Here is a 24310-nt window from a genome sequence, read left to right on the forward strand (position 1 = left end):
TATGCCGCCACGACTGCTCAATCGCCAACTCACCTAGAATCAGCAGAGACGAGCGAGACTTGCTCACGAGATCTACCTTGAAGAGTGATCTTTTGTCCTCTCTGCGTTATCTGCTCTGGATGAGAGTCCCTCTGGGCCCTCTAGCTGTTGACTATCAGGAGAAATCCCGATGACTTTCTGAAAAGGAGGGGTAGCCTAGTAGTGGATGATCGTGAGAAGGTGGGAGAGCCGCGGCACTAAGCAACGAAGGAGGGGGTTCTCAATAGTTATGGGTTCTCAACAGAGATGGAAAATAAGATGGAGACAAAAAAGGAACTTGAAAAGAGAGAATAACTGATGGTGCAGGAGACAAAAGGTTTGAAGACGGAAGGATAAAAAGCTGGAGGAGGGGGAAGACAAAGCAGCTCCCATGAACATTCATTCATTCCAAGAAAGTAGAGAACCTCGCCTATTAATAAGAACGGCCAAACACCCTTCTCGCCTTTCCTCCAATCGTGGGCATTGCGCTTTGTAGTATCCAATGGTAATCGGGCCGACAGGTTGTATTATTTGAGGTGTCTGTCCGAAGTGCCATCTGAGTCGTTCGTCTACGCGCCGAGAGGCAGCCATGATCAGCAGCAATTCTTCAGAAGGTGTCACATCCTTCAGAAAACGGGCTACCCAATTCCTTCTCTTCTCCAGAGCCATATGCATCAAAGTCCAGAGTAGGCTACGCCCCAGAAAGCAGTACTCGCCATTTTTCGCTCACCCCTCAATCCATCTGCTGCCATTTGATGGATAGGCTCCAATCCTTTCTTGGCCCCCATCGCCCATCAGCCCATCGACAGAGTATTTAGGATACAGTGAACATAATAGGATGCATGCTATGTTCGTTCTATTCGTCATTTTCAGAGTTATATACAGTGTATAGATAGAGGTTTCGAACGAAATATCAGCCTGCTGTCGTGATAATAGTTGGTGTGGTAACATAAAAGTCGTATAAGCAATGCGCCGAAATGCCTTCCATTCCAAATGCAATGAGCTGAGGTCTATTGATATGGCTGCATAGTATATCCGAGTGAGAAGTGGTGGGTTTCTTGCGGTGGCACACTAAGTGCAAGTTTCGAGTGTATGTTCTTCGACAGGAGGCAGCAGGATTCGATAAATATGCGGCTTGTTTGGACGCTTGCATTTTTGGTACCGGTCAGCCCGATGAAGTTGTCGAGCGACGGTCCACCAGAACTAGTCATGTCAGCTACGTCCGTTTCGATCGCTCTGCTGTATCAGAGCCCTCCCTCTGGGGTTCCTTTTGATGCTTTGGCGTTTCGCTCATCTACTTCAATTAGCCAAATGCTACTGTACCGTCTTCTGACCGAATTGAAGACCCACCTTATCCAGTCGATAATTGGACATGAGAAGACTCAATGGGATGAGTGGAAGTGTGGCTAGAATAGCCAATACTAGAAGCTTGTTCATCGTCTCTTGATATGACCGATTGATGGCGCTTCTGACAGAACTTCCCATTTCATAACGTAAGGCTTCAGTAAGCTTGCCGAAGATTGCGTCGGCTTCAGATTTGTAGTCATCGGGAAGGTAAAGGCGGAGTTTGCGAGGGATGTTATGGGTCCAGACAGCACCTGAAATGGCGGCTCCAACGGCGCCCCCCATCTCCATAGACGTAAGGAACATAGCCGTGGCGGCAGCGACTTCCTGGTGACTGGCGGATGCTTGAACACCGAGCTGCACAGGAACATTGAGAAGCCCCCCTCCAGCTCCCACAATTATTTGCGTCCCCAGTACCTGCCATGGGGAGCTGCCCTCTTTGCGGTAGAGGAGCATAAGAAGCAAGCCCACCATATAAATTACGCAGCCGATGGTTACGAATATACGATAGCGGCGCGTATATTTTATCAAAATTGAGGCTGCGAATGCGGCGATAGTGGATGTGAACGAAAAAGTTTGGGTGACACGGCCAGCCGTGGCAACATCGTAGTTCTGTACGACTTGCAAGTAGGAGTAAAGGTATGGCTGAACTGAAAAATAGAAAGCCACTTTATGTTCGTTAGTAAGGATGTAACCATCAATTATCAAATTTAGAGCGGCGACTTACTGAAGTAAAAAAATGCCAAGCAGCATCCAGCAAGAGCAGTCCGCTGTTTCAGGAGATGTAAGGATAAGAGAGGCTTGGGCGCGAGTTTCTTTGAAGTCTCCCAAAAAGGCAGGACTATGAGACACGCAATCCCCACTACAATCATCGCAATGATGCTGCTACTTGTCCACCCATTCTTGGAGTTTGCGGCGAGGGTGAGGGGCACAAGAATCAATGTCACCGCTGCAGAAAGCAGTGTAAGACCAAAAATATCAAGGTCATACCACGTGCGACGAACTGCTGCGGCGAACCCTTGCCGCTGGTTTGGTCGTTCCTTGATCAAGTTCAGGCGCTTGGCCTTGCGTTGATTAAGCAGCAATGAGAGGGCCAGCGGGAGGAAAGAGGCCGGCAATATAATCGACCACATCCCATAACCCCAACGCCATGAGGCCTTTCGGAGCACTTCATCGGCGATCGTTGGGCCTATCCATACTGTAACCAGAAATGGAAGCTCTGGGAGAAGGGCTAGCAGTGCCCTGTTAAGAAGGCTACTGCTATCGGCGATGAAAACTTGTTGAAGAATTTGTAAGCCCGTGGAGCCAGCAGAGTAGAATATCTGGGCTGAGGCGTAAGTCTGAACATTCGTTGACGCAGCCATCTGAATGTAGCCGAGAACATATATGAGAATGCTGACGCAGAAGGCTTCAAAGCGCCCAAAGACGTCGGCTACTTTGGCCATGGGTGGTTTGATGACGGCTAGACATGGGTTAATCATGGTTCATAATGGAAAGGGAAAGGGCCACTCACCATTGACAACATTTTGAATGACAAGAACCGTAGATATCAGTGAATGTTTACTGAACGCACTAGTCGCATATGCGGAGAGTGACATGATAGTTTGACCCTCTAACGATGTGCAAAAGGCCATAAGGAAAATGCTTGAAGGCCAAGTCAGACTAGTCCGGTACAACAAAGAAGGGCCAACCGATGTGCGCAAGGATATAGATGTATAGGCTCACCTAATATATGCGATCACCAAGGATCGTGTGGTCCATGTAAGATTGATTGCTTCGATCTTCCTCACACCTTCTTGAACTGAATCAACAGATGTTACCGCGCTAGCACCATCGTCGCTCAAGTATCCTTCCGTGAGAAGGCGCTCTCCCTCGTCCTCAATATCTGGTCTCATGTCGTCGAACGTGCCATATGCAGTTGCGCCAGGCTCAAGCAGGGGCATCTCGAGGAGGATGGTAGAAAGGAGGAGTATCGGCGATAATAGAGTCTGCTTTGAGAAACGTCCATTTATTGTGATAAGTATTCGAGAGGTGAATCGTAGGTTCGAAAAGCGTGAGGTGAGCGGGAAGACGGGGAGGTGCGAAGGTCGACCACGCGATCGGTTGCAGACGGAAAGTCAAGCAGTAATATCCTCAACGGCCGTGGAGGGTTATATTAACTCGAGATCGGAGCCAGCCAGATCCACCTGAAGAGGAAAAAGAAATACACAGCCAACGAAAAGGGGTATCTTAGTGGATGGGGGAAGGAAAAGCAATGTCGGCGCAGGACGGAAACACGAAATGAGGCACTCAAGCTGACTGAGAGGGACCTAGTCGCCGAGAAATCATCGGTGCACAAGGTGAGCAGGCAAGGCACAGGTAACAGTGAGGCAGGAGTCAAGCAGAGACACAGGCGCGCGACGACCTCACAAGGCCGTGCCTGTCCTCAAGAAACCAAATTATTCCTGCGTTCGCCGGACGGACCTTGAATCCCAATGTCCTAATAGCGCAGGACCCACGATCGTCAAGCGAGACTTATGCACGTCGATGTTTAGGCAACCAGGATCAGCCTATAAGCTTGACGCCCGAGGCTGAGTTGGGATCGAATATATCAAAAGCAGCCAACAGCTGAAGGTGAAGAATCGGCTGCGGGGCTCTCAGCAGGTGTGAATTGTCGAAAGACTTGCGCGTCAACCATGGGATCTCTGATGCTTTGACATTCCGTGAAAGCACGTGGGACGCGATGCTGGTCGGGTGTCCTTCTTGTCAGCTTCAGAATCGAGCGAGCGGAATGCAGGGCGTAATGGTTTGGGGATGGTAAGGTTGTTCAGGTCGTGGCGATGACGGTGGTGGTGAGTGGCAATCTTAGGCTCCATCACACTAGGTACTATGGGGAAACGGACAGGAGCGGCAGTCCAAGCCTTCCCTTGCTGGGTGCATTCACGTGATCAATGCCGCGGGCAAGTGGACTAGATATGTCAAGGCCAGAGGCAGAGAATAGTCCTTATTCCACCTGGCGTTGACTCGAGTCTCTTGTGACTTAACTGAAGCTGCTACATTTTTCTCGGTTGGAGTGGTCTGATTTGATGAAAACTCTTTGTACCACGCACTTTCGCGACACACATCCGCAGTTCGTGCTCCTAGAGCATGCATGGGCGTCCGAACTAAGATGCTAGCGGCTGGACCGTGTCACCCAACGGCAAGTGGATGGAAAGAATCAGATATGATAAGATCAATACTAGTGATCGCCTGGCATCGCACCATCAGGCTTCAGCTCGTCGGTCAAACCTCAAGCTTCAATTTTCTACGTCAATGGGTCTTTTCAATTTCTCATTCTCAAAAAATTGGAAACAATCTTCAGTAGAGCTCGCTCCCCGCCTAAATTCTGAGATCATACGAGCCCGGGAGCCCGGCCCCTTGCAGAACAGTGCGGCACTCATGGAATTTCTTTTCAGGTTCCATTAGCGCATGACTAGTAAGAGCAAGGCGAGAGCACGGAATATTAATTCGAAGACTATCACTTGCAGTCTGCAGAAGTTGGAACCTCCCACCGCCAACAGGGCAATAATAATATCATTCATGATTGAGCAACCCATACCCAAGTCTCATATCGTTTCCGCCAGGCTCCAAGAATGCACATTAACGATGCAAAATGCATGCTGTCTGTGTTTCAGAAGCGAATTCCTCTTCAAGTTAAATTCCAAAAGCAATCCTTGAATCCTGAAACGCAGTGCATTCTTCATGACGTCTTGCTCAGGACTACCTGTGGTCCTGTATCTGGTTGTAGCATTCTCAGCGGGCAAGAGTCCTGAAGTCCCGCAAAAGACCACATGGTCATGGATTGAGTGTGCCCGCTTTCCACCGTTGGAACTTTCCCCTCACCCAAACTTTCGGATCTCCACTATGCGTCTCCAACTTGGAACAACCAATTTTTACCTAACATTCCTAGCCTTGGACAGGGCTCAGAGGGCCAGAACGCATAGCATTTAAGTTGATGCTTCTCGAAAATCAAAAGGTAAGCTATGTACCTTTAGTGTAATGTGTTTGCACTGTTCTCGGCATTATGTATGTTTATATCGAACCATTCAACTCTCGCCGTGCGGAGTATGTCACGTTGAGGGGTAGTATTCTCCCAGGAAATCAGCGATGCTGTGAAACGATCCTCGTCCAGAAGGAAATACAACCTCCCTTCGAGTCGATGCCGTAGGGTCAGGCAGATCTGACGTAGGCCTGCATGAGTGCAACCGACTAATGAAGCCCCGTGCGGGATGGCTTCTCCAACTCGAAGCCCGAGCAAGAGGTGGGTTATCATCATGCATTATGTACTCGCAGTTTGTGTTGTTTTCAATATTCAATCACAAGCAGGACAAGAGCTATCTTTTGCATGCTATGTTGTCTAACCAGGTGTCCTAACTTTCAAAATTCGAAGGCTACTGCGCTCAGGTAACAAAACAGTACTGCAACCTAAAAATCAAAAGTTCAATAGCAAGATCAAGAGAGGCATAGAGTGATGAGTCGAGGTATATAAGCGCCTATGAGTCCACCAAATCGATCACCACTGACGAGAAGTTGACCGCCAGATCTCCTCCCTCGCTTGATGGTCTCGCCGCATACACACCAATCCAAACATCAGCAATATTCTCTTCAGAAAACACCCAAGTCACCTCTCGGATAGGCGACCTCTGTACTCCTTCATCAAGGTAGATCCATAAGCTGTCATCCGTCTCCCTGACAATCTCCAGCGTTGCCCCAGTACCACCCGATGGGACCGAGAGCAGACTCCAATCAGCCCAACGATCCCTGACCACAGTACTCAGATGGGGCTTGCCGTGGGTAAGCTCGATTCCTGTCTTGACCCATTTGCGGGTTCCATTGGCGCCGTTGAGAACGAGGATGAGCCCTCCCTGATCATATTTCTGACTCCAGTGAGCGGATATTGAGACTCGGGCGCGTTTGAACGCGGCCAGTGAAATGGACTTGTAGAGGATCGGAGCGTTAAATCGCTCAGTCGAGGGTGGTTTTGCCCATACATCAGTCGAGGGCGCGGCCTTGACGGTGAACTCCGCAGGAAGAGTGCCGTCTCCGGGCACACTCTCGGAGGTATTGACGAACGTAAATCCCGCCATGGCAAAGGTGGCTATGCTTGCTTCGGCGAGAACAGCGGCGAGAGGGATACGGCGTATAGTATAGATTCACTAGTGAGGGGTAAGTCAAAAGAGGGGAATGTGAGCTCACGGAGGACAAGGCGCATTATATACCCTGCGTCACTCCAGCAAGCACACCACACCACACCACGCCATTGAGATTCGAACTAGGCCGGAAATTAGAGCACACATATAAAGCTATAGCTTCTTCAAAGCCGTGGTAAGACAGGGGAAGACACCAATCATCACCTGTTCAAGTGTCTCTGGAGCAGCTTGTGTGCTCTTGGAGTCAAGTTTGCTGCTACTCTCTCGGTCAGTTTGCCTCAAATCAGTAGCTCATTCAACCGCCCAGCTATGGTCAAAGGACGAGCGGGGTATTTGGAACCATCTGGTTAGACTCATCTCCGAAAAATGACACTAGAGTGCATAAGCACCTTGTCTTCCACGGTCGCGCTTCTTTCATTGAGCCCGTGTTTCAAATACGCGCGATAATTGAGCGCCGGCCTCAGGAACAACGCCGGCCTTTAGGGAGTGCAGGCTGCAGGAGTCAAGCCAGATCCATAAATACTCCGGAGTAAACTACACCGGACATGGATTGGGGGAAGAGTGGGCCGAGAGAGAGACAGAAATAGGAGTATAATTGGAGTTGCATGTTAATAGTCTGAGAGTCACAGCCTTGAGTCCGTAAATGATCAATAATATTTGGAATGTAAGCGACTCGTTGGTGTGATATCAGCCTCTTAAAGAACAGGTCAATCAGGCAGTTAGATAACGGTACCTACTGTCACAGGCTCCCTCGTAAAAGGGCGAGTAAAGAAAGAGAGAAGGAACGAGTACGACTAGACTTTGGGAGAGTGAGACGCGTACGTATGCCAATAATGCTGCGGCAAGCTGCGCCACCTGCGGTGGGATCGATCCATCATGTTGAATGGGGGCGGCTGACATAATTTGAACCCTGACGCGGCCCCAGAAAAGGAGATCCGAGACCAAGCCTCCAAACCAAACCTGAACTCCCACCTGTGACCTCGCAAGTCCTTTGAGGCTGCGAATCTCTGAATCTCGGTTACCTGATCTTTTCTGCGGGTCAAAATTCCCATGTTTTGAGGAATGGGTGCCCTTTTCAGATTTCTTATCCCGCCCTGACTGTGTTGAACATCGTGTTGACATTATGTCCTCCCGACTTCTCCATCCAGACGAGTACGAGTTGGACGTGCGATCCTCCATCGACTCCCTGGGCACTCTCAACCTTGACGAAGCAGACTTCGAGTCGCAAACAATACCCAGCCGTGGAAAGCTATTGAATAGAACGCCCCTGATATCGCGCTTTTGGGGGTCAAATCACTCTTCCGGATACCGTCGTCTGAATATTTCCAAACCTTCGCTCAAATCCTCGAAACGTCTGAGCTGCTCCCGTATTTGTTTCGGTCGCCGCTTGTACTTTTTTCTCCAGAGCTTCTTCGGTATCATACTCGCGCTCATCCTCCTATCCTCCACATTTTCCCCCTCCTATACTCGGCCTCCTCCGCACTACACAGCTCTCGCCAATACCGTCCACAATTCGACTGATTCTGGTCGGGGGAATCCGCGAGATGAGAAGATCTTGATCGCAGCGAGTCTGTACGACCGTGGCGGAGACATAGCAGGCGGGCAGTGGGGGCAGAGGGTCCTCGATCTGATTCATTTGCTCGGTAGAGAGAACGTGTTTCTCAGCATCTACGAAAACGATAGTGGATCGGCAGGCGCAGGCGCCCTGCGAGACCTTGAGCGCAGGATACCCTGCAACAAGTCTATCGTCTTCGAGGAGAATCTAGATCTGCATACTTTACAATCTGTGACCGTCCCCGGTGGATCGAAACGGATTAGACGCATTGAATATTTGGCTGAGGTCCGGAACCGAGCCCTACGACCCCTAGATACCCACCCCGAGATCCGATTCGACAAAGTATTATACCTCAACGACATCATCTTTGATCCAGTCGATGCTCTCCAGCTTTTGTTCTCCACTCATGTAGACGATAACGGAGTCGCGCAATACCGCGCTGCATGTGCCGTCGATTTTATCAACCCGTTCAAGTTCTATGATACATATGCCACTCGAGACCTACAAGGCTACGGGGTCGGCCTACCCTTCTTCCCTTGGTTTACCAATGCAGGCGACGGTTCGAGCCGCAAGGATGTCCTGTCCGGAACCGACGCGGTTCGGGTCCGCAGTTGCTGGGGTGGAATGGTTGCATTCGACGCTCGTTTCTTCCAACAGCCAACGGCAGGACCTGAACGAGATCGTCCTCTCCGTTTCCGCGCTTCACACGATGCTTTCTGGGAAGCTTCTGAGTGCTGTCTGATACATGCAGACATCCAAGATGTCCCAATCAACCCCGAGGAGATTACTGATACCGGAGTTTACATGAATCCGTTTGTACGAGTGGCATACGACAGCCGTACATTCTCTTGGCTGCGGATCACACGTCGACCGGAGAGACTATACACTCTCATCCACAACATCTTGAGCCCTATTGTTGGTTTACCTCGATTCAACACTCGACGTACTGAAGTTCCCGGTCAGCGGGTGTGGGAGACGGCCTGGATCACTGATGAAAGTGAAGAGGAAGGAGGGTCTTTCCAGGAAGCCAAACGGATAGCCTCGAACGATGGCTTCTGTGGCCGTCCAGGGCTCCAGGTGATTATCGAGGATCGCGAAGAGGGCGAGGCAGGGTGGGAGTCGCTTCCTTTTCCTAGCAACTCATGACGATATATGAAAGATAGAATCTGCATGTAAGATCTGTGTACAGTTGTATATAACTTCAATTAACCTTACCTTTTTGTCTATATTGTCTCCTTCCAATGTGAACAAACACCACCTTCCACGTTAGCTTATTAGCTGTCCATTTCATAGGGGACGGCGCCTTCAAACACACATGTTATGTCCATTGTGTTACTGGGTGCTGCCTTCAGCCTGTCCGCGCCGGCTGTCCTTGCCTCGCGTGGCTACCTACCTAGGGGTCTAGCAGTGTATAAGCCGGTCATTCTTCTTTGTTTGCTTGGAGGTGACGAAGATTACATCAAGCTATAACACATCAATCTTCTCTGTTTCACCTCAAGGGTAAGAGCACTAGAGTGTAGCGAGAAAAACCTCCCTCAGCAATGCTTTTGAGCTCTCTCCCATCTCTTCCATATCTTTTGAATCCTTTTCGGTCACTTCCATCTCCCTCTGAAATCCTCATGTTCTCCCCTCGTTTTACGATGAGCTTTGGCAGACGGCTTAACGAGCTGACAGGCCTTGACATCACCGGTATCATCCACACCGTCGTGGAGGCAGTGGCAGACCAAACTCCCTACGGACTTTCAGAAAGCCAGCACGCTCCAAGAAAGGTGAACCAGGAGAGCCCTTCCAATCTTTCTTATCAGGTTAGTTTTCCTCGGCGGTGATTCCTTGCTTGCTCATTATTCCCCTCACCAAATGAAGCGGGCCATACTCTGATAAAAAAAGTGAAACTGACCACATAACACAAATCAAAACAGTGCCTCGCTGATGAGAACACCCACCTGCACCTTCCATCCCCCTCTCTTAGAGCTTCTTCATTATCACCTTCCTTTAACCACACCTCCCATCAAACTTGTCCCCGTCAAACTCCTTTGGAGAATTTAACCAACATGAGCCCTTCTGTTGCCGATGTAGACGACACTGCTGCCTTTATGGCGGCTGCTCGTTCCTTCAAGCTAGAGAAGGAGTACGGAAAGCCTGTTGCTGCTTCCGACGACGCATCTTCCGAGCAGGACGCATCTCAGACTCCCTTGGATACGACTGATGAGGTAGCAGCAACCTCCAACACTGAGTTCGAAGGTAAGCTTCTTTTACAGTCCTTTCTGTGGAGTCCAAAGCTGACACCTCTCCTTTCAACAGCGCCCGCTGAGGCCGAAACGGCAAGTACTACCGTGGATGCCAGCGAGCCTATGATCGAATTTGACGACGATGTCCCTACCTCCGGTGTTGATGAAACTGCCCCCTCTATTGAGACCCCAGCAAATGGAACCCGTGTCACTACTCCGAACATCGAAAATACCCAGGTCAAGGAGGAAAGCCGCGAGCACCTCACTACTTTCTCCAGCTGGGGTACTCCTAGCGTTCGTAACCGACCAGGTATGTTCTCCTCATATCTTTTCTATACACATACTAACATCTCTCTCTTGGCTTCTCCCTAGCCGCTCAGATTAGGCGCGTTGTTATCAAGGGACTGCCTCCCTCGTGGAGTACTCCAGACAAGGTGCTGTCCCTTGTTCACAGCGGAATGATCGAAAGTATCTCCATCACCCCGGCTGGTAATGCTCACGTCCTTTTCTGTGACCCCGCGGCTTGCAAGACCTACTACGACAAGTATCCCAATGGGATCGACCTTGATAAGGAGCGTAAGCTCGCTGTGTATGTAGACCTTGGTGAGGACGTTGACGTGGTTAGCTCGCAGCTGTCTCATAGTTTGTCGATTGGTGCAACCCGCGTCGTTCGGGCTGTTGGTGTCGAAATGGACGTGCCCATGAACGAATTTGTCAGGATTGCAACGGTCAATGGACGCAAGGTCGAAAAGATCGTTGACTCCTACGTCCCTGGCTCTGTAAGTACCACGAACTATCTCCAAGCCCTCAATTAACCTTTCTCGCAGCCTCGCTCCGTGAACTTTCGCTTTTGCAGCATCGACGAGGCCGTAAGGTTCAGATCCGCCTTGGTGCGAAATGAAGACTGGGAGCAGTGCAACGTGCAGTATGCAACTGATCCGTAAGTGGCGTGCACAGGCCCTTTAGCATCCAGTAAAACTAACCAGACTTGCCAGTTGTGAGGTCGCGACTGGCTATCACGCCGACTGAACGGCCCTTGAGTTTCTTTATGTGGTCATTGAGATGCTGTATCTACATCCGCGAGTTGCGCAATGTACTCTCCTTTACTGTGATCCCAGAATCGACAATACAATGGCATGAACAGCCTTTTGAGATGTTCCACGCGTTGCATGAGACCTCATCAGCCCACCTCGTAGTTGACTGCGTGCCTAGTGCGGTGCATTCGCATCAGTTCCGAGTGACGCTTGGTGTTGATTTCTGTGTAAAGAACTGGTTTAGATCTTTCTACTACTTTGTAATGTCAGGGCTTGTGGTCTTTCTGGTGGCTCGTCGATCCTCTCGTGGTCTTTTGTCCTACTTGACTGTTGCTCTCGACTAGGCCTGAGGAGCGGCTTGCCTATGCCTAAGATATATATCTTGGACTTTCCACAGAGAAACCAACATCGCAAACCCACGCGTATCAAGGAGTGCACTGGGATATACTTACTTATAGTCAAACTTAGAATGTAGTCAAGGGTGTAAGATTAATGTAGATATAGATCTGGTTTGTATGGAGCTGAAGCTAAGGTTGCCAATGTCAAACGTACCAGCCATTAGGTATCGTTCCGTACGTGACCACAACGATACCTAGGGTACTACAGTCGGTTCATTCGACCATCCTTCCCATCGTGCAACACATAGGTTGACCAACAAAGAACGCTTGCTCATACCGACACCGTGAATCTTTCAGATCTGGATAGTAGCGAGCATGAAGATGACTACAGATTCTTGGCTAGTAGCCGGGCCCGACGATTCTGCTCCATCACACCAAGACGCGAGCTGGGATCATTTCAGACAGATGAACTTCATAAAGTAACTCTACTTCCTCTGTCACTTCATTAGGTGCGGTTAACGATTACCAAATAGACAGAATACCATCAAATACCCTGATTTCCGATGAAATCGAAGTATTTACCGAATTTCTGGTAAAGACCACAAATCCACTACGTCAAACAAGAAGACCCCAAAGACCTTGACAATTGCGTGTCATACGGATTTTTATCCCTGTGGACCAACAATTGGAACAGGTTCTCGAGACGAGACACGATGAATACCTGATGTTCAGCTCCGAAACCTCCCAACACAAGCTGAAGAACTACCTTGAGAAACAGACAACTAAAGGCAAACCTACGAGATCACACAAAACAGTCTAGGATATGTGACCCCAACGGACATACACGACATGCACCACCTTTGGTGAGGAAGCGCAATCACAGATGGCACGGACGCATTTGACTTAGTGAGCTTGATGACGGTGCTCTTGACGGCAACCGCAACCCAAGTGGGCGCCATTGCGTCGAGTCATTACCACGAGGACCACGAGTCACTCAGGTAGAGTAGCAGCAATATCAAGCAGGGGAGGTCTCTTGACATATGAGACGTGACATTTGATCTCACCCCGCAGTTCGTCAAGGGCGACCAGTGGATTAGTGGCAAGAACCACGTCCTTTGCAAAATAGAACGCCGCATGCCATCTGCAGAGGGGCCATATGCGAGCTTGTTCATGCCCCACTACTGCCATGCCATAGCTATCTTTCGACGTGGTGCAACAAGTCGCGGCGTATACTAACCAACGTACTACGGTGTGGTACGCGGGGTCTCACTAGGCAGAGGCGAGTGAGTTCCATCAAAGTATTCCTCGAACCCAAGCCTACTCACAACAATAGTCGTGCAGATATCATCAGGTATACCAGACTCTAGGGGTAGGGATAAGCCGACCTGGCTTGGATTTCAGTGCGTACATTGTTTTGAGTTCAGCAGAAAAGTCTACGCTGTCTACCGACGTCGTCTCCTACCAAATACGCCTGAGATCCCACCACCCAGACAAGAAGCTGAAATGTCCTTTTCCGAAAAGTGTACGGACTGCGCTACCGCAATCTTCTATAGCCACACAACTCTTCTCACACACCTGAGAACTGGAATTTGGTTCAAGGCAGACAAACCTATCAAGCTTCTCTAGTTGTTGACAGACTCATTGCTTGGAAACTCCAGACGAAGGTCGTGGTAGCGTATATGCCTATCCGCATGGCCGTGCCAACAACTTTCGAGAGTATAAACGACTTAGAAAACAGTTGAGCAGTAAACATCACCTAATCGACACCGAGACACTTGAGCCGGTGCCATTTACCTGGTTTCAAGTTTTATATCTGGAACAACAGTCCGCCGAAGCCGCGGGTGAAAGCGTCTGGTCTCATTGCCGTTGACAGACTGTCAGTTCTTGCACCCATTAGCTCACTGACCACCGACACTGTTATCAAAATCCCTTTGCTTGCTCTCATTCCGCATAATAAACGCCGGTCTTCCTCGTTGGAGGACGGACTGCTTGCGGCTGTTTGCTTTGCTTCCTCGAGTCAAGCCGCCGCTCCCATTTCCCTTCAACACGGGGTGTTTACTGTTTCTTGCTTTATTTCGTGTTGACTTTGACTATGTCCCTTCCAAAAAGTACTGGTATGACCGGGGATAACATTCCACTCTATCGATATGTTCACTTCTTTGAGCTAACTGGTGTATGTCTGCTTCTTCTGCTTTTGCGATCGGTGAAGTTAATCTGCAGAGGATTCTATGTGCTCATCTTATAATGTATTGAAACAGACAGCAGCTACCTAATTTTCACTTACAGTTTGAGCTTAGCAGAAGTATAGGTAGTTCAATCTTTCAAGCCATGATTTTTGGGGGTTTAATGATACAGGCATGGGCCAATACGGAAGCTGGCGCCTGGCGGAGATGGTACTTGGGGGGTAGTAACTACGAGACTACTCAGTACCGAATGATGGGAGGGTCATTCTGATGTTTTTGAAATTCCTTGCTCTCGCCTTGCTCCGGTTATTTTTGACGGAGAACATTATCGTTCATTAATCACTATTTCCGTAAGGCCAGCACGTTCAGCGCTCAGCCAGGCGCCCTGTGCCTGAAAGTCGTAGCCTTTGGCGCTGGTGGGTCACTGTTCAGCCACCAGCTCAAAGCTGACGAAGTTTACGAGGGCCTTGACTTTGATATCGTGGAAACCTACCAAATGCGGATTTATGAGCGCATTATACTTTCGCCTTCGCAGGTTTGCTGTCCATGGTCACTATGCAAGCTATATTGACTGACACTCCCAGTGGAACAGATCCCTGTGCCCCGACGCCGAAGTACGAGCATCCGTTCGAGTGGAGTGGACCTGCGAGTAGGACCGGTTTTGGCAACCGTGGGCGACGCAAAAATAAGAAATGTCCGACAGTCCGACTAGCAGCTATATGATTATGGCCCATGGGAAGCTGGGATTTTTAGTGGAGAGCGGGGGATTCGGGAGGCCAGAACCAAGCGGAGATCCCCGACAACGCAGAAGAACTTTCCTTGGTGTTGCAGCTTCGCAGACTGTGGTCCTCGCAGTCGTATGGAGTAGTACTCCGTACACAGGTTTTTATTCGGATTTAATCAAGTCCTACCTGTGTGATTGTTGCTCAAGAGCTCGTCGTCATATCATGATCAAAATTAGAGAAAGTCCGCCGACGGATTCCCATGGTTACGGCCGAAATATTGTCTTCGGATTCCATCGGGCCTTAAGGTCGGATGCCATCGTGCGCGGCATAGTTACTTACTTCAAAGATCTTGGTGTGCTAAACGACTGGAAGATCTGGACTCCTGTCTCCTCTTCCAAGAGCTGCTTCCTACCAGAAATAGAGATGAACTAAATGAAGGTCCCAATCTGCTAGCCAAACATCGCAGCGCCGCCGTGCTCGGCCTGCAGCAAGAATGTCACTGTCAGGACCCGACAGTCTGGGTGAAGGTGTGATAGCTAGGCATTAGCACACCGTGAGCCAAACCTTGGGCTATTCCAACTGGATGAGGGGGTTTCCCTCCCTTCTTCTTGTTAATCTCGAGTCTCACGCTGGGAGAATTAATGAGGCCAACCGAGGTCGCAGGTGAAGCTCGCGAAGAGGGGGATCTACCTCGATTCTTCACACTCCGCATCATATAGATAGCTGGAGAGATTCTTCAGGACCTGGGTTACGTAACTAACTTCATCACGGAAGGAGCTAGTCGAGATCTGGTGATATCTTGCTTCAGCTGCTGCCTTCCAATTGGCACCAAAGTTCGGACGGGCTGGAGCTAGCTCGTCCTCCTAGCCTCCTAGTCTTCGCGTGCTTAAACCAGGGTGAGTACTGAGTACTGAGAATTCTATCCGAAGTTGGCAATCGCTGAGCTGATGACACTTGTTTTTTATTTTATTTTTTTTTTTGGCCGACGATCAGAGGCTAGTCCCGGAAACAGGTTAATCCCTGTCGCTCCACTACTACAGTGATTAATCGTCCCATTGCTCGACCTGCTCTCATTTCCCACCCTCTTGCTCGAGGAGGTCAACCAATAAGAAGTCCAGTTATCGCCAGATCCGATCCTTGCAACCCACCTCCGAGCCCAGCCATATGATGAATGATGATAAACAAGCTAGGTTTATGCCAACGGGGATCTGCTGCTTTCCAGCAACGGTGTTTTGGCCCACAAACCTGTCTGCTCCGGTGCGGAGGGAATTTCGCCCGACATGCCTGGCTGTTGTGGCTTTCCCTGTGTTAAATCATGCTCCAGTAGCCGCAGGATGGTACTCAGTCCCGAGTGGTTGGTATCCCGGAGTCGACGAGATACATACAGAGATGCATGCGTATCACTTTCAAACGGAACCCCGTCTCCGACTGATGTCACAGGCTCACGGACCACCAGCAGAATCATACTACTCCGTATGTATCTGCCTTGCCAATGCCGATCAACGGCTATCCCCGTGTCAAAGTCGTGATTACCGTACGACACCTCAGGCTGTGCGAAGACCAAGCGGGTTTTTGGTTCTGTTTGCCAACAGTGACGTTAAGGGATTTGTCGCGCTGCTACGCTGGTGTTGAATACGACGTAGGACCAGGCAATGCCCCGGAGGCCAACTCATTGATATCACGATCTTCCGCATTATCTACTCCAGGGTATGATGAGCATGAGCACCATGCCGACGCTTCAAACACCAAGTGTGTCGTAGATATCTGGTCTCCAATCAAAACCACAGGAAAGACCAACGGCGCTTGAGGCTTCTTTGTCAACGGTAGGTACATCCATGCTTGTATCCACCTGACACGCCTCTCCCATGCACACTGACTGTGCCACACCAGGTATGGTAAAAGCTCCATCCAGCCAACTTGAAGTTGAAACAGCAAGCAAGCAAGCAAGCAAGCAGCCGCATGAGTGGGTGGCCGATCAGCCTTCTGGCTTCTGCTCTCGGGTTAATGCAACCATGATTCGGGAGTGCAGAGAGTGCAGACATAGCCTTTGCTTCTGGCTCTCTCATTCTGTCGTTGAGCGCTGAGCCCTACAATGATTGGCTGCAACAATACATCGTGCTAGTAACCCGTGACAGATGAGATGTCAGAGTCGACGAAGCGCAAGCGGGCTTCCCGAGTTGTGAAGAATCGAGCAAGCCAATCAAAAGCGTACGTCGAGATCTCGCGTCTACAAGTACAGAGGAAGAGGATGAATGCAATGATTCTGCTACCGATTTTCAGGGTCAGCGAGTGAACAGGAAGTAAATCTGGACCATGAAGGTACTGTTCGGGATTTCCGAATATTACTAACCAAAAAAAGCTATTCAATAGGTAGTCGTGGCGATTCGTGAGACAAAAGGCCTCGGGTTACTACTCCGTACTCACCTCTTTTGATCGTACAAAGGCTCTCGATAGAACCATCTGCGTGAGACCATTGTTTCAATTCCTGGTTGAGATTTGAAATCACGGACCTATGGTTCACTCCTGAGCCCGGCCGAAACCAAGCCCACATTCCATCCGGCCATCGTATCTTTCTGGCATTATTATTATAATTTATTATTATTGCATAGCTCCAAGATCCCGGATGGCGCAGGCCCACATTTTTATTATGGCACAATGTGGGTTTAGGTAGGAATGAATGCTCACAGATTATATTGCCCCAGCCCCATAGTACATTCACAATTTCACATGAGGACTTGACAGATTGGTTTGGCAGGGATTCTTCAAGTCCGGCAGCTTGCGGAGTTCCGTTCCAGATGTCTAACACCTGGCAAATGGTAGACAGCCCGGAGACCTTCTAGAAGACCTCCAAGCCAAGTCCAGTTAGTTTCGCCCGCCCGCCCGCCACTCCTTCAGTGCGAACCAAAACGGGCAGTTGCCTGCGCTGCCCAGTGCCCATCTGGCATCTGTCACTTCTCGCCCTGGAGGATTTCCATGACGAACTCGCCCCCATGCGAGATGGGTCGATGACTCCATAATCTATAATCCATATTCCAGCTAAACTGTTCCATTGAAGAACTCAATGCTCCACCGCAAAACTTAATATATTGATTTAATAACGGCCGTCGGCTGCTCGTATAAACTAACGCGACCAAGCCGCTAACAGGGAGGTGTTTTCCGTGCGCCCCAATAAGATCGCCCGCGCACCCACACATCAACGTTCTTGATTGACGGGGCCCTTGAAAGTTGACTCTGGCGGTTTTCCCTAGGTATACCCGAGGTTCAATCGACGACCGAGTTACTACTACTGGGTGATCCACTTGCCTCAGTTCCTGTCTTAACTCTCGTGGGGTCCGGAAAATGGAGATTGGATTACTACCGGCTAGTTTGTGGAGGGCGTTAGTGACAGTCTGGAAAAGACAACCGAGATGATTCATGGAAAGGTTGCAGCTTTGGGATTGTGGCTTGGCTGGAGGTCTGCTCGGGAAGTTTGGTGATTGGCGCTGGGCTTTACTTCCGTAGTATCTGCTAGCTAAATCCATACTCCGGAGTCGTAATATTGGCAGTGGTGTTGAGGCTCAGCTGGGGTCTGTTTGGACTTGTATTTTGCAAAAGCCTAGAGGTGCTTAGTGGTGTGGCGATGCTTGGGGTAAACAGGAGTTGAACCCCGAGTCCATTGGAGTTCAGAAGCCCGATTGTGATGGGGGATTCGAGCCTCGAGGACTCTGTGACTTCAGAGGTTCAGAGTTTGTGGAGGCAATTTCGTTGAATAATGCCTTTGTCAACCTTAAGTAAGATCTTCTGCACTATGGTGATCATCAGCTCCTCAGAGACAAAGTCTCAGAGTAGATTGGAGTACAAGACAAGGCGTTCGCTAGTTATCTTGCGCGGCGAAACAACCACTTACCATGTAATCTTAAAAACCATTGATACTTTGTAGAACGTGCCTTATTCAAGCCTCATGATTGTACTTCAACCGCATCGACTCAAAAGAAGCGACAGAGCCTTGTCATGGCCATGGCGTGATACGGGGCACTGATCAGGTCTTCTGACTCAATTGAGCAAGACTCGTGCGTAGAAGTTACTCAGCATTCGCGACAGATAACGGTCTCGCAAGACCCAAGCTGGGTTGAGCTTCTTGCATCGCGAATCGATTCATCGAGGCCCTGATTCGAATTGCCATGCATGGGTCGTGCCGAGGTGTTGACTTCATGATGATAGTAGACTGCATAAAGTTATGCGGTTCGAAGGATTGGCGCAAGGGGTTCTGCAAGTAGGAAGAAGCAAACATCCATTTGACGAACTTTCCTGACTCACCGACTCCTGTCGGCGATCGCATTCATGAGTCCCAAGATCTGATTATTTGGGCGTAAATGCTCCATACTTAAAAACTCCTTGCTGATTGTAAGAATATAAAGTTATAAAGTATGCAGGGGAGGTCTCATCGTCGGTCAGGAATGGCCGAAGCAAGGGTTCTCATATCCACTCCTTTGACAGGTTGACAGGTTGACACATCGTTTGTTTAATCAGACGGTTGCAATGTACAGAATTGGAGGGTACCTTTTTGAAAATAGCGACGAGGCGCTGCAGAACCGTTAAGACGATAAGAGGCGTCCAAGGCGATCGACGGGCTATTATTGCAGGCGTCGGCGAGTCGGCGACTCGAGTCTCGGCGTTCATAAGGGCCTCAATTTATGACAGCAGCTGAGCAGCGACACCAAATAATGACGGGATCTCCCCGTCCGTTCCAAGTTGGGAAAAGTATGCGATGCGTGATTGGGAGATTTTGGTTGAGCTTGGCTCGTATATTTTAGATTTTCTTAGCTGTCGTTGGCTTTATCAGCGATCAAATCAATTGTTCTGGAAGTCGAGCAGCGAGCTATGACCGTCGGCAGGATCAATCTAATCTGACAGATTCGGGTCAATAGCGACTGAAGATGACACTGTTGGATCCTGCAGGTTTCACGGCAAAAAAGTACGTAGCCCGTACCATGAACTTTGAAGAACCTGGTCAGGTCGGAACCGGAGGCGGACAAAGAGCATATCGCGAGTACTCAGTATCAAGCTAATGCAACTATTCCAGCTTCAAGGTTTGCGCCGTCGAACGGTGATACGGACCGGCTCCACTTGATTGATTAAGACGATGCCCACTTGAGCAAGAGAAATTGAAGGAGATTGCATCTCATATTATTACTCTCAAGTTCTCAACATCAGACGGTGTCAGGCAATCAAAATGATCAAACCTGCGGATTGAGCCTCAGGCTGACCCTCATGAAGCGAGCCAAGACATCCAGGCGGCGTTTCAACGCCGTTCCACAAGACAAAAATCATTTAATTCATATTCATAAGTACGGAGTACTCCATACTCTTTCGCTTCTTTGTTCTCGACAGCGAATAGTTGCACCCAATAGTGCTCACGTGATTGGAATACACTGCGGGTATGCGCTCTTGGAAACCTTGGGCCTTGATGGACGGATGAAGTGGAGAGGTTCTCTTTCAAGCCAGGTCAGATTCGGAAAGACTCAGCGTGAAGAAATCCTGCGATCTACAACGATTCTTGCTCCGTTAACCGTCAAGGACTGCAGAGCGGCCGATCATCGATTTTATCCGGTCCATGCGTCGTGCCTTGACAGCCGAGTGGACGGGATGAAGCTCCCCTGGAGAATAAGAGAATAACGCTTACTGGAATCCGAGAACTGCAGAGGGCAAGCAAGAGTCAGGAAACGATATAGGCAGGTGCAACCCTGACTCGCACTTCCTGCATTTTCAATTTCTCGTGATTTGTGTTAAGAGTGACGAGCTCGCAAATTCTCCCTCGGAGGCCTCCGTACCACACTTGACGATGGATATGTGATCGTGGGGGAAATAAGATACCCACCGCAAATCCCCAATCATAACCTGCCTATAACCGACCAGAACCCTTTTCTGGCTATATGTGGACTGCGATTCAAAGCTTGCGCACTTTGACTGTGCCGCATTTCTTGGGCTCCACATCCAGACCTTCGCCGTCCGGTTGTTCCTTGACAAAGTACGTACCTGACATTCTGAGGAACAGGAGCTGAGGAGACTTCTTGAGCAAATGAGATTCACAGAGCAACGATCTTTAGTCCAAGGCCCACCGGAGACCCCGTTTTCTTTCATCTCGAGCTCGGCGATGATCGGTGACAAATGTCTTGTGGGGGAGAATGATGCATTGGCTGGAGAATGCATACTTTATGTAACTCTACGGAGTACGTGAGAAGTATTCCTTTTTGCGTTCCAATGTTTTGTATCTCTTGATGCAAGCCCAGTGACCGGCTGAGTCTTTGCAGATGGGCGATGCAAGTCTCGAGCAAACGATACATTCGAGATCTTCGGTGTAGTCTTCTTTTCCAGATCCAGCGCGTTGAGCTTTGGAAAGGACTGGATTGACATGCAGGTGCCAGGATCAGTATCTGATGCTTGCCATGTCAGCATCAGTTGATCGCGACCAGCATCCCTCCTTGAAATCCATCCTCTTTCCCTGTTGGGTAATATCGTCAGATCTCCTGTCTTGAGATAGCACCCTGCCGTGACGAATCATTCCCGCAACATCACAGACAGCATCATAAGTTTAAAATATCGAGCGAATGGCAATAATTCTGCCGTCAGAAACAAGTATGATTCGTTCGCTTCCCTCTGACGAAATGATCTCACGCCTGTTAGTGGCATCTTTGGTCTCGGTTCGTGTAGCGATGGCTTGAAGAGCGCACTGCAGACGCCATCACGAGGGGGGCGTGAAACAGTGAGGGCTGACGGCTGCTAGCCGCAAACATGGCAGGCAGGATGAGTTGGCAAGTCTGGAGATTGGCGTCTGGCCTGGCTGGCTCGCTGGCTGGCTGCAAGCATGTTTCCTGCAGTGCAGAGCTGCAGTCCTTCAGACCTTCAAAGAGGGGTGTCCCAGTCCCACACACATCGTGTCCCTCACGCTCTGTCAGACGGGAGGTCCTTCAGCAAATCATGCAGGCCTTGCTGAAATTGTGAGACCCATTGAAGTCTCCGTGCTGTGATTTGCTGGGCCGTCCCGACAGACCGGTAAGCTAGTAAAAGCCACAGACAGTTTGCTTCGCCAATCACCGCCCGTTCTTTGTTCTGCTTTTTGTTGGTTTTTTTTTTCCAACCCCCTCTGTCTCCCCCCGGGCCCCAAGGGTAACCTCTGGTCTCTGACCATCAGCCAAAGGCTGTGTATTTCCTCCGTGACGTAGTATTCTGTAGCCTTTCTTTGAGTTCCCTCGAGAGATCTGTTTCTCATGTTAACTGAAGAGTGGGTTGCTGTCATACTCCGTAGATTAAATCGAATCAAACCAAGCAAGAGCTCTGACGCCTGACGGTCGAGACCCCCGGAGATACCTTACTGAAGATTGATTAGCCTAGCTGCCACAGCTCCACCAAGCTGTCCCTCGATGAGCGAGCAGATGGATGTCTCATTCTGACCTTGTTGACAGCCGTCGGCCGGTCCAAAGTGACCCCCTTGAGCGCCTGGGTGTGGCGAGGCGTCCAGAGTCAGGCAAGAATGCAATTTGACTCTTCAAATAAACAGGGGCTTGGTATGCCACCCGCCCCAGTATAGCTCTGTTTTGTGGTCGACAGTTATCGGGTATTTGTCAGTTGAACCAACGTCCTGAATATCAGAGGAGGATATTTCTTTGTTTGACTGCGGCTCCGGAATTCGCGACTCCGATCTGCCATCTGGATCATGGTGCCAGGTGGAGTCCTCCCCCAGCATGGGAAAGATGCGAAAAATACATAGAAATTGCAGCTGCTGGTATTTCCCCATTCGGATGCTCTGCTTACTGGAAATGTGAATAAATTATTTGCCTGATTGAATTATTTTAATTTTTTTCATGATATTATTATTTCATCTAATCCTTATTTTACTTATATTATCTGGCCCTCTCAGCCTTTAAGTAGTTAGTATTTACAGACAAGCGAACTGCTGCTGTTGTTGCCATCACTGTAGTTATCGCAGACTCATTCACCCAGCATTAGCCAACACTCTCAACCTTCAGTTCAGCCGCCCTTGCAAAACACAAACACCCCCTCCAAGCCTCGTGCTAGACACCATCGCTCGAAGCGCCCTCCTTCCGACTTGGTCTATTGCCGCAGACGCTGCGCATCAGGCTTCACGACATTCGCCAAACGGGGACAGGGGCGCCTCCCTCCGTTCGCTCGCTCTAACAGGCCCGCCAGTCCCAGGGACTCGGTACGCTGCATGGGCTACTCTCTTCACAACCCAACCGGAGCCCTCGTGTGCCGTTGGAAGCCTTGTAACCGAAAGCAGAGCCAGAAATAGTTGCTCTCTTAAACGCGCTCGCCCCAGATCTCCAGTCATCCCATCTGGTCTTCATCCACCCACCTCTACCCATTATCAAATCAATCAACCAACCAACCCACCAACCCTGTCCTCCAGCATCATCCGTCTCTATCCTACCGTCCCTTAAAAAAGGACATCAGGTCGACTTTACTGCCTCCTAACATACCACCATGGAGTCTCTCTCATCCCGCCCAGGCCGAATGGCCATCGACTCTTTGCTCAACCCCCCAGTAGAGGCCGAGAAACCACTGCCCAGTCCAAAACACCACTACGGGCCCTTAACACCACAGTACTCGCCTCTCTACCCACCAAGCCCAAACCAGTACTACTACAGCTTCTCCGAGCCCCAACATCACAGCCAACATCAACACCCATACCAACAACATCATCACCATCACCATCACCACCATCATCATAATCCTTACAGCCAACACACCACTCCCTCCTCTCACTCCCAGGACCACCACTCATCATTCATGCCCTACCGCCCCCGCTCAACAGACTCCTCTCCAGAAGCCTACAGTCGAGACCGATACGACTCCGTCTCCAGCAGCTCAAGCACCAACAACGGGCCCACAGGCGACCGCCGCCGAGCACCACGCCCAAAGTACGAGGAAGAGGAAATGTACTTCATCTGGTACCACCGTGTCGACCTCTGCCAGGAGTGGAAGGAAGTGCGCGAGAGCTTCAATCGGCAATTCCCGAATCGGCAGCGCAGCGGTTTCCAAGGGATCCAGTGTAAATTCTATCGCTTCATCAAGGAGAAGAAGTGTCCGACGCTGAGGGAGCAGCGGCGGATGCGCGATGGCGAGTTCTTGCGACAGGAGAGCAGCAGTGCGGGCTTTGGGGGTGGAGGGGCGCCGCAGTTTGGCGTCGTTGAGTGGATTGGGGTCTGGTATCCTTGGATGAGGGAGGACCGGGAGGAGGTGTTAAGGAGGAAGTTGACGAGGTAGTCTTCTCCTTCTTTCCTTACCTCACTTCTCCTCGATCAAAGCTTCTACACAGCTTACCCTTCGATTCGTTACGGCCGATGATACCTCTTTTTTTTCTTTCTTTCTTCTCTTCATACCCATACCATACACTCTTCTTCCCTTCTTAATCTATTCCTCCCACCTTCATCTCTCTTGGGACTCACATGACTGGCGCAAGTCAGAACCTGATTTCTTCTCCATCCCACCCACCACTTACATTGACATTGACATCCGCAGACGACGTATGACATGCTGTCCATCAATAGCTCCTGGGAAGGCTCTCTGTATTCTAGCATGCATATGAAACGATATCACGATATCACCAACAACCAATCTTACAATACAAATCAAACAGAGTTTGACAATAAAACTAGACTTCAGACTACAAATCCCTCCTCCTTATCTTACTGCCACCCTTATTTGCTGTAAGATTGT

General features: G+C 49.8%; 9 protein-coding genes across 9 annotated transcripts; 5 read left to right on the plus strand and 4 right to left on the minus strand.

Moving 5' to 3' along the window:
• Window positions 1-1251: 1251 nt before the first annotated feature.
• On the minus strand, window positions 1252-3668 carry mirC (siderochrome-iron transporter MirC). Its single transcript, XM_073708781.1, has 4 exons — window positions 3088-3668; window positions 2876-3006; window positions 2090-2824; window positions 1252-2030 (listed from the first exon to the last, which is right to left on the minus strand). The coding sequence occupies exons 1-4, from the start codon at window positions 3303-3305 to the stop codon at window positions 1333-1335; spliced, it is 1782 nt and encodes a 593-aa protein (XP_073575135.1). The 5' UTR covers window positions 3306-3668; the 3' UTR covers window positions 1252-1332.
• A 1226-nt stretch (window positions 3669-4894) lies between these two features.
• Window positions 4895-5822, plus strand: BJY04DRAFT_146069 (uncharacterized protein). Its single transcript, XM_073708784.1, has 2 exons — window positions 4895-5356; window positions 5797-5822. The coding sequence occupies exon 1, from the start codon at window positions 5083-5085 to the stop codon at window positions 5329-5331; it is 249 nt and encodes an 82-aa protein (XP_073575136.1). The 5' UTR covers window positions 4895-5082; the 3' UTR covers window positions 5332-5356; window positions 5797-5822.
• Window positions 5765-7194, minus strand: BJY04DRAFT_146063 (uncharacterized protein). The gene is made up of 4 exons (XM_073708783.1): window positions 6920-7194; window positions 6725-6786; window positions 6600-6652; window positions 5765-6536 (listed from the first exon to the last, which is right to left on the minus strand). The coding sequence occupies exon 4, from the start codon at window positions 6465-6467 to the stop codon at window positions 5874-5876; it is 594 nt and encodes a 197-aa protein (XP_073575137.1). The 5' UTR covers window positions 6468-6536; window positions 6600-6652; window positions 6725-6786; window positions 6920-7194; the 3' UTR covers window positions 5765-5873.
• Window positions 7195-7408: 214 nt separating this feature from the next.
• BJY04DRAFT_180644 (glycosyltransferase family 69 protein) lies at window positions 7409-9529 on the plus strand. Its single transcript, XM_073710096.1, has one exon. It carries the CDS (start codon window positions 7654-7656, stop codon window positions 9229-9231), a length of 1578 nt encoding a protein of 525 aa, XP_073575138.1. The 5' UTR covers window positions 7409-7653; the 3' UTR covers window positions 9232-9529.
• A 770-nt stretch (window positions 9530-10299) lies between these two features.
• Window positions 10300-11449, plus strand: BJY04DRAFT_180646 (uncharacterized protein). Its single transcript, XM_073710097.1, has 5 exons — window positions 10300-10326; window positions 10387-10623; window positions 10686-11092; window positions 11141-11253; window positions 11309-11449. Exons 2-5 carry the CDS (start codon window positions 10437-10439, stop codon window positions 11340-11342), a joined length of 741 nt encoding a protein of 246 aa, XP_073575139.1. The 5' UTR covers window positions 10300-10326; window positions 10387-10436; the 3' UTR covers window positions 11343-11449.
• Window positions 11450-15562: 4113 nt separating this feature from the next.
• Window positions 15563-16232, plus strand: BJY04DRAFT_180649 (uncharacterized protein). Its single transcript, XM_073710098.1, has one exon. It carries the CDS (start codon window positions 15758-15760, stop codon window positions 16223-16225), a length of 468 nt encoding a protein of 155 aa, XP_073575140.1. The 5' UTR covers window positions 15563-15757; the 3' UTR covers window positions 16226-16232.
• An 85-nt stretch (window positions 16233-16317) lies between these two features.
• Window positions 16318-16763, minus strand: BJY04DRAFT_146097 (uncharacterized protein). The gene has a single exon (XM_073708785.1). The coding sequence runs from the start codon at window positions 16657-16659 to the stop codon at window positions 16411-16413; it is 249 nt and encodes an 82-aa protein (XP_073575141.1). The 5' UTR covers window positions 16660-16763; the 3' UTR covers window positions 16318-16410.
• A 724-nt stretch (window positions 16764-17487) lies between these two features.
• On the minus strand, window positions 17488-18333 carry BJY04DRAFT_146120 (uncharacterized protein). The gene has a single exon (XM_073708786.1). The coding sequence runs from the start codon at window positions 18112-18114 to the stop codon at window positions 17542-17544; it is 573 nt and encodes a 190-aa protein (XP_073575142.1). The 5' UTR covers window positions 18115-18333; the 3' UTR covers window positions 17488-17541.
• Window positions 18334-22492: 4159 nt separating this feature from the next.
• BJY04DRAFT_180657 (uncharacterized protein) lies at window positions 22493-24231 on the plus strand. Its single transcript, XM_073710099.1, has one exon. It carries the CDS (start codon window positions 23075-23077, stop codon window positions 23855-23857), a length of 783 nt encoding a protein of 260 aa, XP_073575143.1. The 5' UTR covers window positions 22493-23074; the 3' UTR covers window positions 23858-24231.
• Window positions 24232-24310: the final 79 nt, after the last annotated feature.

Source organism: Aspergillus karnatakaensis (assembly GCF_047715665.1).
Source record: "Aspergillus karnatakaensis strain CBS 102800 unplaced genomic scaffold BJY04scaffold_7, whole genome shotgun sequence".
Taxonomy (NCBI): Eukaryota; Fungi; Ascomycota; class Eurotiomycetes; order Eurotiales; family Aspergillaceae; genus Aspergillus; species Aspergillus karnatakaensis.

Excerpts from the sequence above, each read along its gene's own strand:
- mirC (XM_073708781.1), bottom strand. The coding sequence starts at position 3,305 with ATGCCCCTGCTTGAGCCTGGCGCAACTGCATATGGCACGTTCGACGAC. Across the intron at positions 3,007-3,087 it reads TTGGTGATCGCATATATTAG|CATTTTCCTTATGGCCTTTT; the intron begins GTGAGCCTATAC and ends TTGGCCTTCAAG. Across the intron at positions 2,031-2,089 it reads CTTGGCATTTTTTTACTTCA|TGGCTTTCTATTTTTCAGTT; the intron begins GTAAGTCGCCGC and ends ACGAACATAAAG.
- BJY04DRAFT_146069 (XM_073708784.1), top strand. The coding sequence starts at position 5,083 with ATGACGTCTTGCTCAGGACTACCTGTGGTCCTGTATCTGGTTGTAGCA.
- BJY04DRAFT_146063 (XM_073708783.1), bottom strand. The coding sequence starts at position 6,467 with ATGGCGGGATTTACGTTCGTCAATACCTCCGAGAGTGTGCCCGGAGAC.
- BJY04DRAFT_180644 (XM_073710096.1), top strand. The coding sequence starts at position 7,654 with ATGTCCTCCCGACTTCTCCATCCAGACGAGTACGAGTTGGACGTGCGA.
- BJY04DRAFT_180646 (XM_073710097.1), top strand. The coding sequence starts at position 10,437 with ATGATCGAATTTGACGACGATGTCCCTACCTCCGGTGTTGATGAAACT. Across the intron at positions 10,624-10,685 it reads TAGCGTTCGTAACCGACCAG|CCGCTCAGATTAGGCGCGTT; the intron begins GTATGTTCTCCT and ends GCTTCTCCCTAG. Across the intron at positions 11,254-11,308 it reads GTGCAGTATGCAACTGATCC|TTGTGAGGTCGCGACTGGCT; the intron begins GTAAGTGGCGTG and ends CAGACTTGCCAG.
- BJY04DRAFT_180649 (XM_073710098.1), top strand. The coding sequence starts at position 15,758 with ATGATGAATGATGATAAACAAGCTAGGTTTATGCCAACGGGGATCTGC.
- BJY04DRAFT_146097 (XM_073708785.1), bottom strand. The coding sequence starts at position 16,659 with ATGAGAGAGCCAGAAGCAAAGGCTATGTCTGCACTCTCTGCACTCCCG.
- BJY04DRAFT_146120 (XM_073708786.1), bottom strand. The coding sequence starts at position 18,114 with ATGGATTTAGCTAGCAGATACTACGGAAGTAAAGCCCAGCGCCAATCA.
- BJY04DRAFT_180657 (XM_073710099.1), top strand. The coding sequence starts at position 23,075 with ATGGAGTCTCTCTCATCCCGCCCAGGCCGAATGGCCATCGACTCTTTG.